Source organism: Chaetodon auriga, chromosome 19, assembly GCF_051107435.1.
Source record: "Chaetodon auriga isolate fChaAug3 chromosome 19, fChaAug3.hap1, whole genome shotgun sequence".
NCBI lineage: Eukaryota > Metazoa > Chordata > Actinopteri > Chaetodontiformes > Chaetodontidae > Chaetodon > Chaetodon auriga.
Window position 1 is genome coordinate 20,551,139 of NC_135092.1, and position 13,156 is coordinate 20,564,294.

At 43.6% G+C, this 13,156-nt stretch overlaps 1 protein-coding gene across 4 annotated transcripts in view; it reads right to left on the reverse strand.

Moving 5' to 3' along the window:
* Positions 1 to 1,794: 1,794 nt before the first annotated feature.
* camk2b2 (calcium/calmodulin-dependent protein kinase (CaM kinase) II beta 2) overlaps positions 1,795 to 13,156 on the reverse strand; it is a 38,830-nt gene continuing 27,468 nt past the window's right edge. The window contains exons 15-22 of one of the 4 annotated variants that reach the window (XR_013079217.1): positions 10,113 to 10,181; positions 8,499 to 8,543; positions 7,886 to 7,934; positions 6,173 to 6,248; positions 5,582 to 5,676; positions 5,252 to 5,488; positions 2,828 to 4,755; positions 1,795 to 2,785 (exon numbers count right to left, since the gene is read on the reverse strand). Coding sequence is in view for 1 of the 4 variants with exons in the window: in XM_076758175.1 (XP_076614290.1) it covers positions 5,253 to 5,488; positions 5,582 to 5,676; positions 6,173 to 6,248; positions 7,886 to 7,934; positions 8,499 to 8,543; positions 10,113 to 10,181 (570 nt within the window). In the remaining 3 variants the exon portion in view is untranslated. Of the gene's footprint in view, positions 2,786 to 2,824; positions 4,756 to 5,251; positions 5,489 to 5,581; positions 5,677 to 6,172; positions 6,249 to 7,885; positions 7,935 to 8,498; positions 8,544 to 10,112; positions 10,182 to 13,156 lie in introns of those variants that run through there. The other 3 variants (XR_013079218.1, XM_076758175.1, XR_013079219.1) reach the window with 3 other exon arrangements.

A 13,156-nucleotide genomic window follows, 5' to 3' on the forward strand; every position in this document is an offset into this window, starting at 1 on the left:
CTGGCACTGTCCAATCACCGTGGTGCTGATCTGCGTCACGCCGGCGCTGACGTCAGCACACAAACGGTAGAAGTCGGAAAAACGGACAGAAACTGTGCGTTCAAAAACTTTATTTTAAAAGATTACCCTTTAATTTTAGTCCTCACTCTATTTAGTGTTTCTAAAAACGATAAAAACAGTTAATCAACGCTTTTTTTACGTGTTTGTTAAAGTGTTTGTCAACTATAACCTGTGTACAAACAGTAAATGAATGAATGACCGTTGTAAAAATAAATAAATAAATAAACATCTTATTATAATTATTATTATTTGACACTGTATTTATATTTTCTACAAATATTAAATATGGCACATATTGAGCAGTGCATATATTATTATGATTATGAATGTGATTAGCATGATAACCGCTGGAGTAAAGAAGGAGGGGAAAAAAACATTTATTTATTATTATTATTATCTACATTTAGTTAATTATTGATTGTATTATCAATGTCTTAATTGTGTTTATGATGTTTAGAAATGATCATTATTTATTAATAAATGGATTTATTAAACTCTAGCCGAGATGAGGACCAAGCGGTGTGTCTGAAAGCTCCTGGAGATTTGTTGCATTGTGTCATCAGTCACTGTTATGGATGAATTTTGTTTTGTTTTTTGTTTTTTCATATTGTTAGCAAATGTATCTCTAATCACTGTTAAACCACCTGTATGCATTTCTTCAGCCATGTGAGAATGACAAACTGTCTGTTTTGTCCGATTGTGTGGCCACAGATAAGACCGACGTCCTTATCGCTGCCTCAGATAAAGCTTCCCTGGCTGCTCGCTGTGTTTTCTTCAGTCACGTCTCAGAAACACACATTTGATCGGGCAGAGGCTGTCAGGACACCTTTGCACTGCAGACGATTCGTATTGTCTGATCTGCTGGACTCTCACACCTTCACAGCAGGTACCTTTATACCACCAGGTTCAGTGCCAGACGCACTTCATCTGCACAGAACTGAGCAATAAATGTCAACCTTTGTCCTGACGCTGATTATGAGAGGAAGGAGTTCACGAACCTCCCGTCAGACCTCTCTGAGTCGAGTCTGTCCAGGCTGGAGGAGGAACTCACATCCTTGACTCACATACAAACACCAACACAGCGGTGCAGGAACACACCTGCAGAATCTGATTCTATGTGACGGTATTGGACTGTTCAACCTTCGGGTCGGGCCCCTCCAAAGGGCCACCAGATCAATCTGAGGGGCCGTCAGATGATTAATGGAAAAGTTCTGATGCAGCAATCTGTTGTCGTTTTTCAGACTTTTCTCTTATGTTTGATCATTTTTTCAGTCATTTAAATGAGACCGGCGTTACTTTTTGGAAGAGTTCACGAGTCAAACAGGCTGCAGACGGCTGGTTTTAATCTTCCTGTTGTGTTTTATGAGCTTATCACAAGTTTTTAAGTAACCTGTGATAATAACTGGCTGATAAATGTGGAGTAAAAGTACACGTTCTCTCTGAAATGCACTGTTGGAAGTACCTTCTGAAGCACATCTTTGAGGTACTTGTACTTCTACTCCACAACAATTCACATTGAAGTATTTAATATTTTAGTCCACTACAATTATCTGTCAGCTGTCTGATTCATTATCAATAAGAAGTATTATCATTGATCTCTGAGCTGTTTCGTCTCACTCTGGTTGGTACTAATGAACTGACTGGATTCCAGTAAATAACCAATGAAATCACAGCAGCGACAGATCGACTCACCTGTCGTGTGTCTGTGAGCGGACATAAGAGAGAGGAGCCAGGTGCTCTCTGCATTGTCGTTTTATTGGTTCACACACTGATTACATCTGATCACATTGTAATATTGATAAGACTTGGAATGCACACCAGAGGAATCATCATCATCATCATCATCATCATCATCATCATCAGTAGAAGTATAATAAATTTAAAAAAGCAGCGATCTGTTAGTCCGTCGTCTTCAGGTGAGCTGAGGAAACATCTCCAGGCTCTCCGGTTCACATGCTAATGGAATAAGGATTGTTTGCCAAAGGGGACAATTACTGTAAGTGAGCAGTGATCCTATTAGAGCACTGACACGATGAGGGCTCGGGCCGGACAGGAAGGACGACTCGTGTCCTGTCTGAGAGTCTCAGCGCGACAAATGGGAAATAAAAATAAATAAAATAAGTAAAAATGTCCGTCAGCGTGATTCACACACTGTGTTTTACGATCGCTTCGGTTCAGTTCTCTCAAACGAGCTCAACGTCTTACCTTCAAACACAAAAACACTGAATCACACGACCTCAGAAGTGTCCTCACATTACTACAAATCCTAAAATCCAGTGGATTATAATTTCACTTCTCCAAAACGAGCTTTTTGAAGAACTTTACTGTGTTTATCTCATTTTATTTCCGGACAGGTGACACTTAACGTTAAGGTACACACAGTCACCATCAACTAGCTGCTTATTAGCATGAATATTAGCATCATATTGACTTTTCATTAGTCCTTATAAAGCATTTATTAATTCCTTATTCTGCATGAACATATTGTACAATTACTGGGGTTTTACCCTCAATAACTGATAACTGATTACTGCTTATTGATAGTAAGAAAAGAAGCTGCTGCACATAAATGAAGCTCTTATTAACCACCACAATAAGGCATTAATAAGTTCTTTATAACCACTAATAAAGAGGCATTATGCTCCTAATATGCATGATAATAGTTAATGATGAACATGTGAACCTTAATATAAAGTATTAGTTTTATTTTTCCTCTCTTAATTGCCTGTTTTTTTGTTGTTTTTTTTTTACTATAGTGCTGAAATGCACTGTACTGTACAAATAAAGGTTATTGTATTAGTGTTAAATGATTAAGTTTCAATCTGCAGATTGTTTTCTTCATTAACTGAGCGACTGTTTAGCCTTTATAAAAAACAGTAATAGCGTATTGCTTACTTTGTCATTCCTGCAGTCAAAAGCAGAAAAACTTTCAGGTTCAAATGAGAGAAAATAGATAAATACATCAAACTGGAACCAGAGAGTTTTGGCACTTTGGTTTGAAAAGTGACTTTAATGATTTCTTATAAAAAAAAAAAATGCTGCAGACTAATTTTCTGGATCGATGAATTTCATCTCTAATGTTTGAATTTTGTGAGTTTTGTGATAAAGATAAAGCATTTTGTGCCACTCTGAATTCTCTGGGGTTAAAATTGAGCCAAAGCGATCGTAAAATCCCGTCTAACAGACTCATTCTCTGTTCATACTCTGAGGCCTGCGGTTGACTCACAGTAACTCTGCAGCTGCGTGTTGGCGCCCTCTTCAGGACAGGTTGGTGTATTATCACAGAGCTGAAAACGAGGCTTTGGAGATACATGGTTTCCACAGGACGGAGGCATAAAATTTACAGAAAATATAACTGAACCATTAACTGAATTTTTTTTTTTTTTTGAGCTTTTTAAGTGTGAAGTAAAAAGCTGTATTTCAAAAAGCAGACATTAATCTCAATTAAGGCTCTGACGTAAAATCTGTCGTTTTCTTCAGTCTGACAAATTTAATTATGTTCTTAGTTTTTGAGCCATTTTAGAACTGATCCGGATTCAGCAGTTTCTTTAAAAGACGCGTTCAGTCCTGACCTCACCAGCATCCTCGTATACTACACTATCATATTAACACAAAAATAGTTTATGCACTTACAAAGCCCAGAAAATAGAGGCAATAGATTATAGCTCAGCAACAGTTCAGTCCAAAAAGAGAAAAATCAACAAAATGCACGATAACACCCAACTTACCAATGTTAGAAACTCGGAATATCATGCAATTAAATACCGTCTACAGCATAGTTGTAGTTAAGTCACCACGATGAAACGGGAAATTTACATAAACGTGATACTATCATCTCAACCATTGTCATAATTTCAGTAGTTAACTTGCAATGTTCAGTACACAGAGATTTGGATTAAGAACGACAGTAATATCTTAGCATGCTGCATGGTTTCACTGTCTCACAGAGCGGCTCGGGGTCAACTACACTCCAGAGGAAGAGGGAAAAGCTCCACTGAATAACAAAACGAAGGGGCTAATTAAACAGGCCCGCTGTCTCTCTGTGAGACACGTGCTGTTTGTTCATTTCACACAGGCAGCCTTAGTCGTGCAGAAAAACAGCCACTGGTAATAAGAACACAGGTAAGAGTCATGCTCGCCATAAAAAAGAAGAAGATACCAGAAAGAAAGGTTTAAAATGACTAAGAAATATACTGTACAGTCGAAAGAGCACAACGACAGACTGCAGCCATAAGAATACCAGAAGTAAGGAACAAGAATTTAGGTCTGAGGAGAAGTAAAAGCAGAAATCTTCGACAGGAGGGCGCCACGCCGGAGGCTGTGCGGCGCAGGATACAGGACAGGTGTTGTCCAGGTGCGTTGGGCCGCCGCAGACCGCAGCCGCGTCCGGGCCGACCGAAGACGGGACGCGGGTTCGAGAGTTTCCTGTTTGGCTGATACGCCCTCTGCTGCGGCGTTGGATTTGGCGATGGGAGCGTGGGTGTGACTGTCTGCGGTCGAGCTTGTGGAGAGGCAGAGAGAGAAGAGCGAGGTGGGTGTGCAGAGTGCAGGAGGACGAGCATCATCCACACTCCTCAGACTCCGTTAGGACACCCTCCATCCACCTGCACCTCTCTCTCCGAGCCCACACGCCCGCTTGGATCATCCACTGATTCCTTCTGCGCTGCTCTCTGCCTGCTCATCGGTCTCATCTACCTGGAGAGAAAGGAGGCAAACGCTGAAGTCCACCTGCAACATCTACACCTCCACGTCACAGGTGTGGGCAGCATAATGGGCCGTGATTGGCTGCAGGCTGGCTGTGATGTCAGCTCTGTTTTTGGTCTCCACCAACCAAACATGCAGCTCTTTAGCAGCTTGAAGTTTCTCTGTGGAAGGTCGCTGCCTCGCATCTGAAAACGATCTAAATGAGAGCGGTGAGACTGAACCAAAGCAGTGACTGAGAGAGGTTAAAACCAGGGCTGTGGAGCCTGAATACGTGTATGTTTACCAGACAGCTGCTGACCTGCATTGTGGGAAATGCAGTCCATAAGTTGTTGAGCTTTTGACTGAAGTCAGGAAATGTGCTTCTGCTGCTTCAGTTTTGAATTGAACTTGTTGAAATGTGAACTAACGTCTGTCAGCGTCTTAATTATTTTAGCTCATTCATTGTTTTTCCTTCTTTAATCTCGTGTTCATGTCGTATATTTCGTACCTCATCCCTGCAGCGGGGCAGCGGGAGCTCCTGAGCAGTGGAAGTGGACGTTTTGCCACCGGCTTTCCCTGCGATGCCATACTCTGGTCTCTTCTGATTGGCTGGAGCGGGGGCGGCCCTGCCCGTCGACGAACTGCGTCAGGCGGATGTAGGCGATGCAGGCGGCGTCGTCCCCGATCATGTGCACGTGAGGGTTGAGGATGGTGGTGTGGATGGGTTTGCTGTTCTTGGAGAGGACTGATGGGAGAGAGGGTCCGACTTCAGATCCGAGCATTTCAATTTAGCAATGACTGATCAAAACAGCAGCAATGGATTCGATTGCAGTCTTACGATTGTCAAAGTAAAATCTGTGGAAGTCCATTCCCTCCACCAGGTTGCCCAGCCCCTCCGGCTCAAACGAGGTCAGCCCAGGGTCGCAGATCTTCCTGCAGAAACGTGCAGGATGAGGTCAGAATACCACCTCAAAGATCATGTTTGAAACACATCATTTCCACCAGGAAAAGAAATTTTACTGCTGTAGATGTTTCAGTACCTCGAATTTGTACTTCAGTACAGCACTTGAGTAAATGTGCTTGGTTATACTCCAGCACTGACTGTCTCGTGATGAGGATTTTCATTGTTATCATGCATGATAAAATGTGCTTCACCAGAGGGGACACACTTTAATCTCCCCTCCCTCAATCTGCTGAGCTTTATTCTTAATTGTTGGGTGGGAGGAGAGAGGAGGTGAAGGGGATAAAACAATGGCTGTAATTACACTTTAATCTTTTAATACAGAGACCAAACACATTTCTGTGTCGGTCTGTGCGTCTCTGGAGAGCTTCAGGGTTCATTTTACACAGTAAAACCACACTTTTCCACCAGCTGATGAGGCTTTTTTGAGCTTTTCATGGAAGAAGAACTAAAGAGAGGTGGACTCACGCGTAGGCCTCAAAGTCTCCATTGTTGACAGCTTCAATAAGCTGCTCTGTGATCTTTATGATCTCCTGTTTGCGAGCTGCAGAGAAGAAACAAACGCAGAGTGAGGACAGTGTTGACTGCATGTGACAAACTCAGCCTCAACACGAAGCCACAGAGGAGTGAGGCTCTCCTCAGCTCCTGACGGCGACCAAAAACTCCTTCACAAACACGCCGAGGACGACCGCAGCTCGGCCCAGACTCACCTGAGAGCTTGTTACTCATTGTGAGTGTCATCAGTCATGTCTCTTTCATCAGTGACTGAAATCTCCTCCATGCTACCGACACATAAGAACTACTCCCATCCAAAAAGTTGTGCTGCTTCCCTCTCCACCAGATATCCGACGTTTTTTCAAAAATAAAATGTCCCTTCCTGCTCCATGTAGCCGCTGTGTGGCTCTCTACCTCCGTCCATCATCGTCATATCTCTTGTTAGCATGTGAGGCTGCTTCGGCTCATCACGCTATTCTTGTCCCAGCCCTTTAGATGAGATTTACTGTGTCCTTCTCCCCTCGCTTCCTCCCGACACTGAGAGGAAGGCTTAGCTCGCTCTGATTGTCTCTCTCTCTCTCTCTCTCTCTCTCTCTCTCTCTGCAGGGCTGGAGGAAGTATTCAGATCCTTTACTTCAATAAAAGTACTAATATCACAGTATAAAAATACTGTGTCACAAGCAAACGCTATTCTGCAAAAGTATGTAAGTATAATCAGGAAATCGTGCTTCAAGTACTCAGTGCAGTAACGTGTCCCCTGTGACTGTTGTCCTCTTTGTGACTCCTGCTGTGTCAAAGCAAAACATCTGAGAATCAAATGATTGAACAGCAAAAAGTCAATGATTATTAAAATATTTAGAAATACATTTTTGTCAATTTACTAATCAACTAATTGCGTCAACTGGTACTGAGTTCACTGTCGGCTTGTTTCATTTATAACTCTCATATTTCAGGTATGTTCTGTAGGTAAAAGTATTAATTTGTAAACTAACTAGTACCTAAAGTTATCGAATGTAGTGGAGTAAAAAGTACAATAGAAGTAGAAAGTTGCAGAAAATCAAAGTACTCAAGTAAAGTACAATCACATAAAACTGTTCCCAACTGAGTAAATGTACCAGTGTCCCTCTCCTCCGTCTCCCCCCTCAGTGCAACAGAGTCCGCTGAGCGAGGCTGTTAACGTCACTGAAAAGGACCAGTGTGGGGGGTTTGGTGACATCTAGTGGTGAGTTTGCAGATTACAACCACCTGAACACCTCTCGCCTCTTCCTGCCTTTCAGGTATGTAGGAGAAGCGATGGTGGCTGAAAAAACAGTTAAAAGCATGAAAGGTGTTCTCATGTTTGTCAGCTGGGGGTCAGGACCCCTCAAGGGTCCAGAAGTACCTCAAAAATTAAAGGAGTAGCTTGAAATGTTGGTAAATACACATTTTCCCACCCAGAGTTAGATGAGAAGACTGACACCACCCTCATGTCTGTACACTAAACATGAAGCTGCAGCCAGCGGCTGTTAGCTTAGCTTAGCATAAAGACTGGAAACAGAGGGAAACAGCTAGCCCGGCTCTGTCAAAAGTCTATTCACTTCAAATAAATCTTCAGTCCTGGTTGTTCTTAAAACCAAAACACCTAACAGGAAGTAGGAAAAAACATGTGTGTGTGTGTGTGTGTGTGTGTGTGTGTGTGTGACTCACCTTTCACATCTTCATCCTCAATAGTGGTGTTGCTGCTGTCCGATGATTCCTGCGAAGGCACAGACACAAATATTAATTATCATTATCACTGAAATAAAATTAGGTGCGTACACCCACAAGCGCTGACACACACACACACACACACACACACACACACACACACACACACACACACGAGACACTGAAGTTTCTGCCAGGGACGCTACAACAACGACGCCATCTGAACACGATTTAGGCAGAAATACAGAACAAAGACGGCTGACTCAGCGGCTCATCCACGGCCTGAGCTGCCTCTGTGCTGACGGACACAGGCGGCGGCGGCACACGATCACATGACGTCCAGCCACACGGCGGGGTGAGGGTTAACCTCAGAACCACTGAGCTCATTCATCTGAACACACAGGGGCAGTGTAAGACAACCAATCACCTCACAGCTTCTCACTCGGCCTCATGCAGAAACACACAACGGAGATACGCGGAGGTATTCAACGAAATACACAAATCCTGCAAAGAACAGGGTTCTACCAAAGACTCACGCGGGTGGAGAGACAGAGTGAGGACGAGGATGAGAGATGAAGGAATAAAGAGATGGAGGGAGGGGAGGAGGATGTACCTTGGTCCCATCTACTGGATTATGGATGACAGTAGTCTGAGGCTCCTGGAGAAAGAATGGAGAGAAAGGATGAAAGACAAGGAGGGAAACGATGACAAAGTGAAGCCTGAGGTCAGCAGAGAGGAGGACGAGACTCCATGAGAGGAGGAGAAATGAGTGACACGTCGTCATTCAGAGGAGAGACAAAGTTCTGATGGAGGATGTTCCCAAATGAGACCATCGATACTAATGATTGATCTGAGCCAGGCGATCGATACTGGGCCCAACTTCTCCGGTTCATAAAAGTCAATCACATACTGTATATAACACTGTATACTTTCAGTACACGGCAGTTTACTACATGTACATGACAAGTACTTTATGCTGCATAGACACAGTCTTTAGAGGATAAGTGTGGTGATATTCTATTTTTCTCTTATTGTTAACAGACGCTATTAAAAAACCAAAACCAACACTGACTGTGTGTGCGAACACGTGTTCTGTTCGTGTGTCAAAGTCTGATTAATCAATACGTCCTCACTCCCGACCCGTCAAATACGGCAGCTTGGAGTGACGACGCTCTTCGCACCGCCCGCTGGAAACGGTCCCACGTGCTCCACTTCCTCCTGTTTGTTTTCAGGGAATTACTGAAGCTTTTTAACATGAAAGCACTAATCTGTGAGCTGCTTTTAAAGATTTAGGTCTTCAGCAGGAGCCGGTGGGCAGTACTGAGAGACGCGTTGTTGGTTTTGGTCTTTTTATACGATTTGCTGACAATAAGAAAAATACAGAAGAAACAAACAAGGTTCATCATTTAAACACTGTAGAAATCATATAGAAACGTGTCACTGCTACGTGTGAAAGAATAACTTCATATCATGTAAATGTGAAGTTCACGCGGCGCAGAAAGCCTTCAAACTGCACCGCGTGCAACATTTATGTGTTTTTTAATGATTTTTTTCTGTGCTTTTGTTGTTTATTTTAACTCTTAGAGGAAAAGTTTGAAATTTTGGGAAAAAAAACTTACTTGCTGTCTTGCAAGTGTTGCATGTTTAACTGTTAAGTATGAAGGTAGAGCCAGGAGATGATTCGTGTACTTAATTTCCCCTTATCTTATCTTATCTTATCTTATCTTAGCATAAAGACTCAGAACATGAGGAACATTTAGCCCAGTGTGTCCAAATATAACAGCTCTAAAGTGACCTTAAAGTGTAAAAACAGGTTCCAGTGACAGATTAAATAAACAACATGCATCATATTCATTACAGATGCTCAGAAGCTTGGACAGAGCCGGGCAGGCTCGCTGCTTCCAGTCTTTATGCTAAGCTAATCAAATAGCCTCCTGGCTCTGCCTCCAAACGTAACGTACACACACGAGAGTGTTATCGACCTTTTCACTTAACTCTTGGCAAGAACGGGAACAAGTGCATTTCCCCAAATCATCAAAGTCTTCCTTAAATTTCTTGACAAAGTCAGAGCAACAAATCACTGAGATCCACCAGCAAGAGCCACACACACACACACACACACACACACACACACACACACACACACACACACACACACACACACACACACACACACTCTCTGCATTCTTAAAGTGTAACGGACAGACGGACGGACACAGAGCTGTACCAGTGCAGCAGAGGGGACGTTGCCTTTGGGACTGGTGACTATGCTGTTTCTCGTGCTGTTTGTCTGCGGCTGTGCAGGAAACACAAAGTGCCATGTTAGAGACGGCGAGCGGTGCCATCTGCTGGCTGCAAAGTGGGCGGTTACTGTGTAAAAAACAGTGTAAAACAGGTAAAAATAGAGGCAGAGTGCTCCACAGACAGAAACAGTGGGTGGAAGGAACAGTCGTCCAGAGAGCAGCCAGTCAAGAAGCAGACAGAAGCAGAAAGGTTTCCCCACGTTTACGACTCCAGTATTAATTAGACAGAAAGGTTTTACACAGTTCATCACGTCGGGTCGTTTCTATCCGCAGTCACAACCCAAACCAGTGCCAGCTCGGGTTTTCCACTCTGGCCTTTTTAATTTTCATCACTGGCCGTGGACGCTATTCGGCAGATGGCAAATTAAACCAATGACAGCTGTGCACCTCTGCAACATCTGCCACACATAAAGAAAGACGCATCAGCATCCACTTTGGCAAACTGCATGTGCTGTTCAGCAGACATTAGTGTCTCTTAATGTGCCCCTCCCGAGCAAACAACAGTCAACGGCATCATTTCAGCCGAGGAAGATGAGGTCAAAGAGACAGAGATGCAGCACTTATGAAAGGACTGTGAGGCTAAACGGGCCACACACACACACACACACACACACACACACACACACACACACACACACACACACACACACACACACACACAAGCAGCCAGCAACATGCTAAATATTCCAGTTTTATAAGGACTCACATAACCAACAACTCCTCTTCTTCTATGACCGCATGCACAGGCTCATGAATGCAGACACTTCATGCTTGAAACCATTTTCTGCTGCGTTTAAGCAACAGAAACAAAATGAAGATGGAAAAAGGTGGGAGAGAGAAACGGCTTCAGAGATGATGGAACAATATTTGCAAATATGCAGATTCTCCTTCAACCAGCCATTTGCAGCATATTTAGTGTTTCTGGATGTTTTAATCACCTCTTGGAGAGAGAGAGAAGTCGCTGGGGTTCAATGAAACAGACAAAACACCTCCAGAGTGAGTCCGTACCTGCTGTCAACAGGGATGACGAATGTGCCGCTGCAGCGTTCACACTCAGGTATGAAAACTGCTTAACTATTTAAAGGCAGCAGACGAGCAGGAAGGAGCGAAGAGGAAAGCTGGATGTCACATCAGGACTCGGCCCACGGGGCACCTCAGAGACAAACATCTATCCTCAAACATTTGGCTTCATTACGTAAAACAGATATTTGACTTTTGAGAACGGTGTGCCTGAAGGAGGCCGACTTGTTTTGGCCTGGATCTAAGAATTATTTTCATTCAATCTGCTGATGGTGATTTCAGTTAATTGGCTGTTTAGTCTGTAAGACGTCAGATGAGGGTGAAGTCACTGCTGGAGTCTTTAAATTGCTTGTTTTTTTTAAGACAAACAGTCTAAAACCCAAAGATATTCAAAGAGAAAAGCTGCAAATGCAGTTTTTGTATTTCTGCTTGATTAATGTTTTATAATATTGACCACCTGGGGGCAGCAGAACAAGCTGTGCGACACTAAATTGCCTAATAAGCTTGTTAGAGCTAACACAATGCAAACAAATGCTAAGTACGCAAATGTAAGTCCGTTGATCGTCCTCTTTTTGTCTAACCAAAACAAACTGTGGCGATGGTCACACCATTGTTGTTGACATAAATATATTATATATTATAATATTAAGAATTTCAAAAGCATCTGTGCTCCTTCGTCTACTGTAAACGACCGCGTTCACTGAATCTTTCCCCACAGCGCTGATGGGAAAAAGGAGACATCCCTGAGTTAAACATGGAGCTGACGACCCCACGCTGGCCTTACACCGGAATTAGTCGCCCATTAGTGTCACTCAAAATCAAAGGGCAAAAATCAGACAGCCATTTTAAAGCGTCGGATCTCCCCTTTGAAGGTATTTGCTGTGATGTTTATCCTGCCGGCAATCCAGCTGGAGGGATAAACAACCGTTCAGCTGGAAAGTCAAATTTAAAATCCATCATCTGTGCAGTCTTCTTCTGTGGTGTCCTTATTTTCCGACTCGCCGCTGCTGCCACCTGAGGTGAGACGAGTCGTGCGGACAGACTCGGGGGACCAACACGTGAACTCATCAAACCACGACCTGTCGCACGATGAGATTCAAGTGATTCAGAAATAACTGTGAGGAAAGTCCTGTTTGACTTAATGAGCCTCCTCCAGAGACACACAGCTGAGCTGAGGTGGAAACTCTAATTTGAAGATTGAGTTGTTTTTGTGTGCGTTATGAACACCGTTGGGAACCACCGCCGTCCCTTCAGACCATGAAGACGGATAAACTGGACGGATGAAACGAAGAAAAACGTGATTAACGGCGGGAGGATGGAGACCGAGCTGAAAGCGAAGCAGCGAGCGATTTCACCATGAACAGCGTCAGAGAGAGAGGAGGATACAGTCTGCTGGGAATTACGGGATGATGCAGAGGGATGAAACACCGCTTAGAAAAGCTCTGACAGGCTTGAAGGAGAGACGGATGAAACCGAGAGAGAGGATGGAGGAGAAAGAGAGGTTTCTATTCTCCATGAAACGAGGGAGAGCAGGAGGACAGAGAAGATGAGGGAAGAACTCAAAGGAGGAAGAAACAAACTCCTTCTGGTTCAGAGGAGCTGAGAGGAGAGATGAAGAGGATGTGGCAGCTGGAGATGAAGGCTACAGGATGCTGACCTTATCACACAGACTGGGTACCAGATAGAAACGCTTTCATGTTGTCTGTTCGGCTCTTGTCATTTGCTCCGGTGGGCTAACTTTGAAACGTTAAGCTACTGCTGTTACTCATCACTTCCTGCTTCACAGTAAAAGCATATATTCGTGTGAAACAGGAAGAGTCGAGCCGTATTTCTTTATGTGTTTACACCCAAGGTTGTTTTTGAAAATGACTGCTCATCTTCCCCTGAGGATGAACTTTGCTGATTCTCTGACGTCTCCTCTAGCGCCACCATCTGGTCAAAATTACAT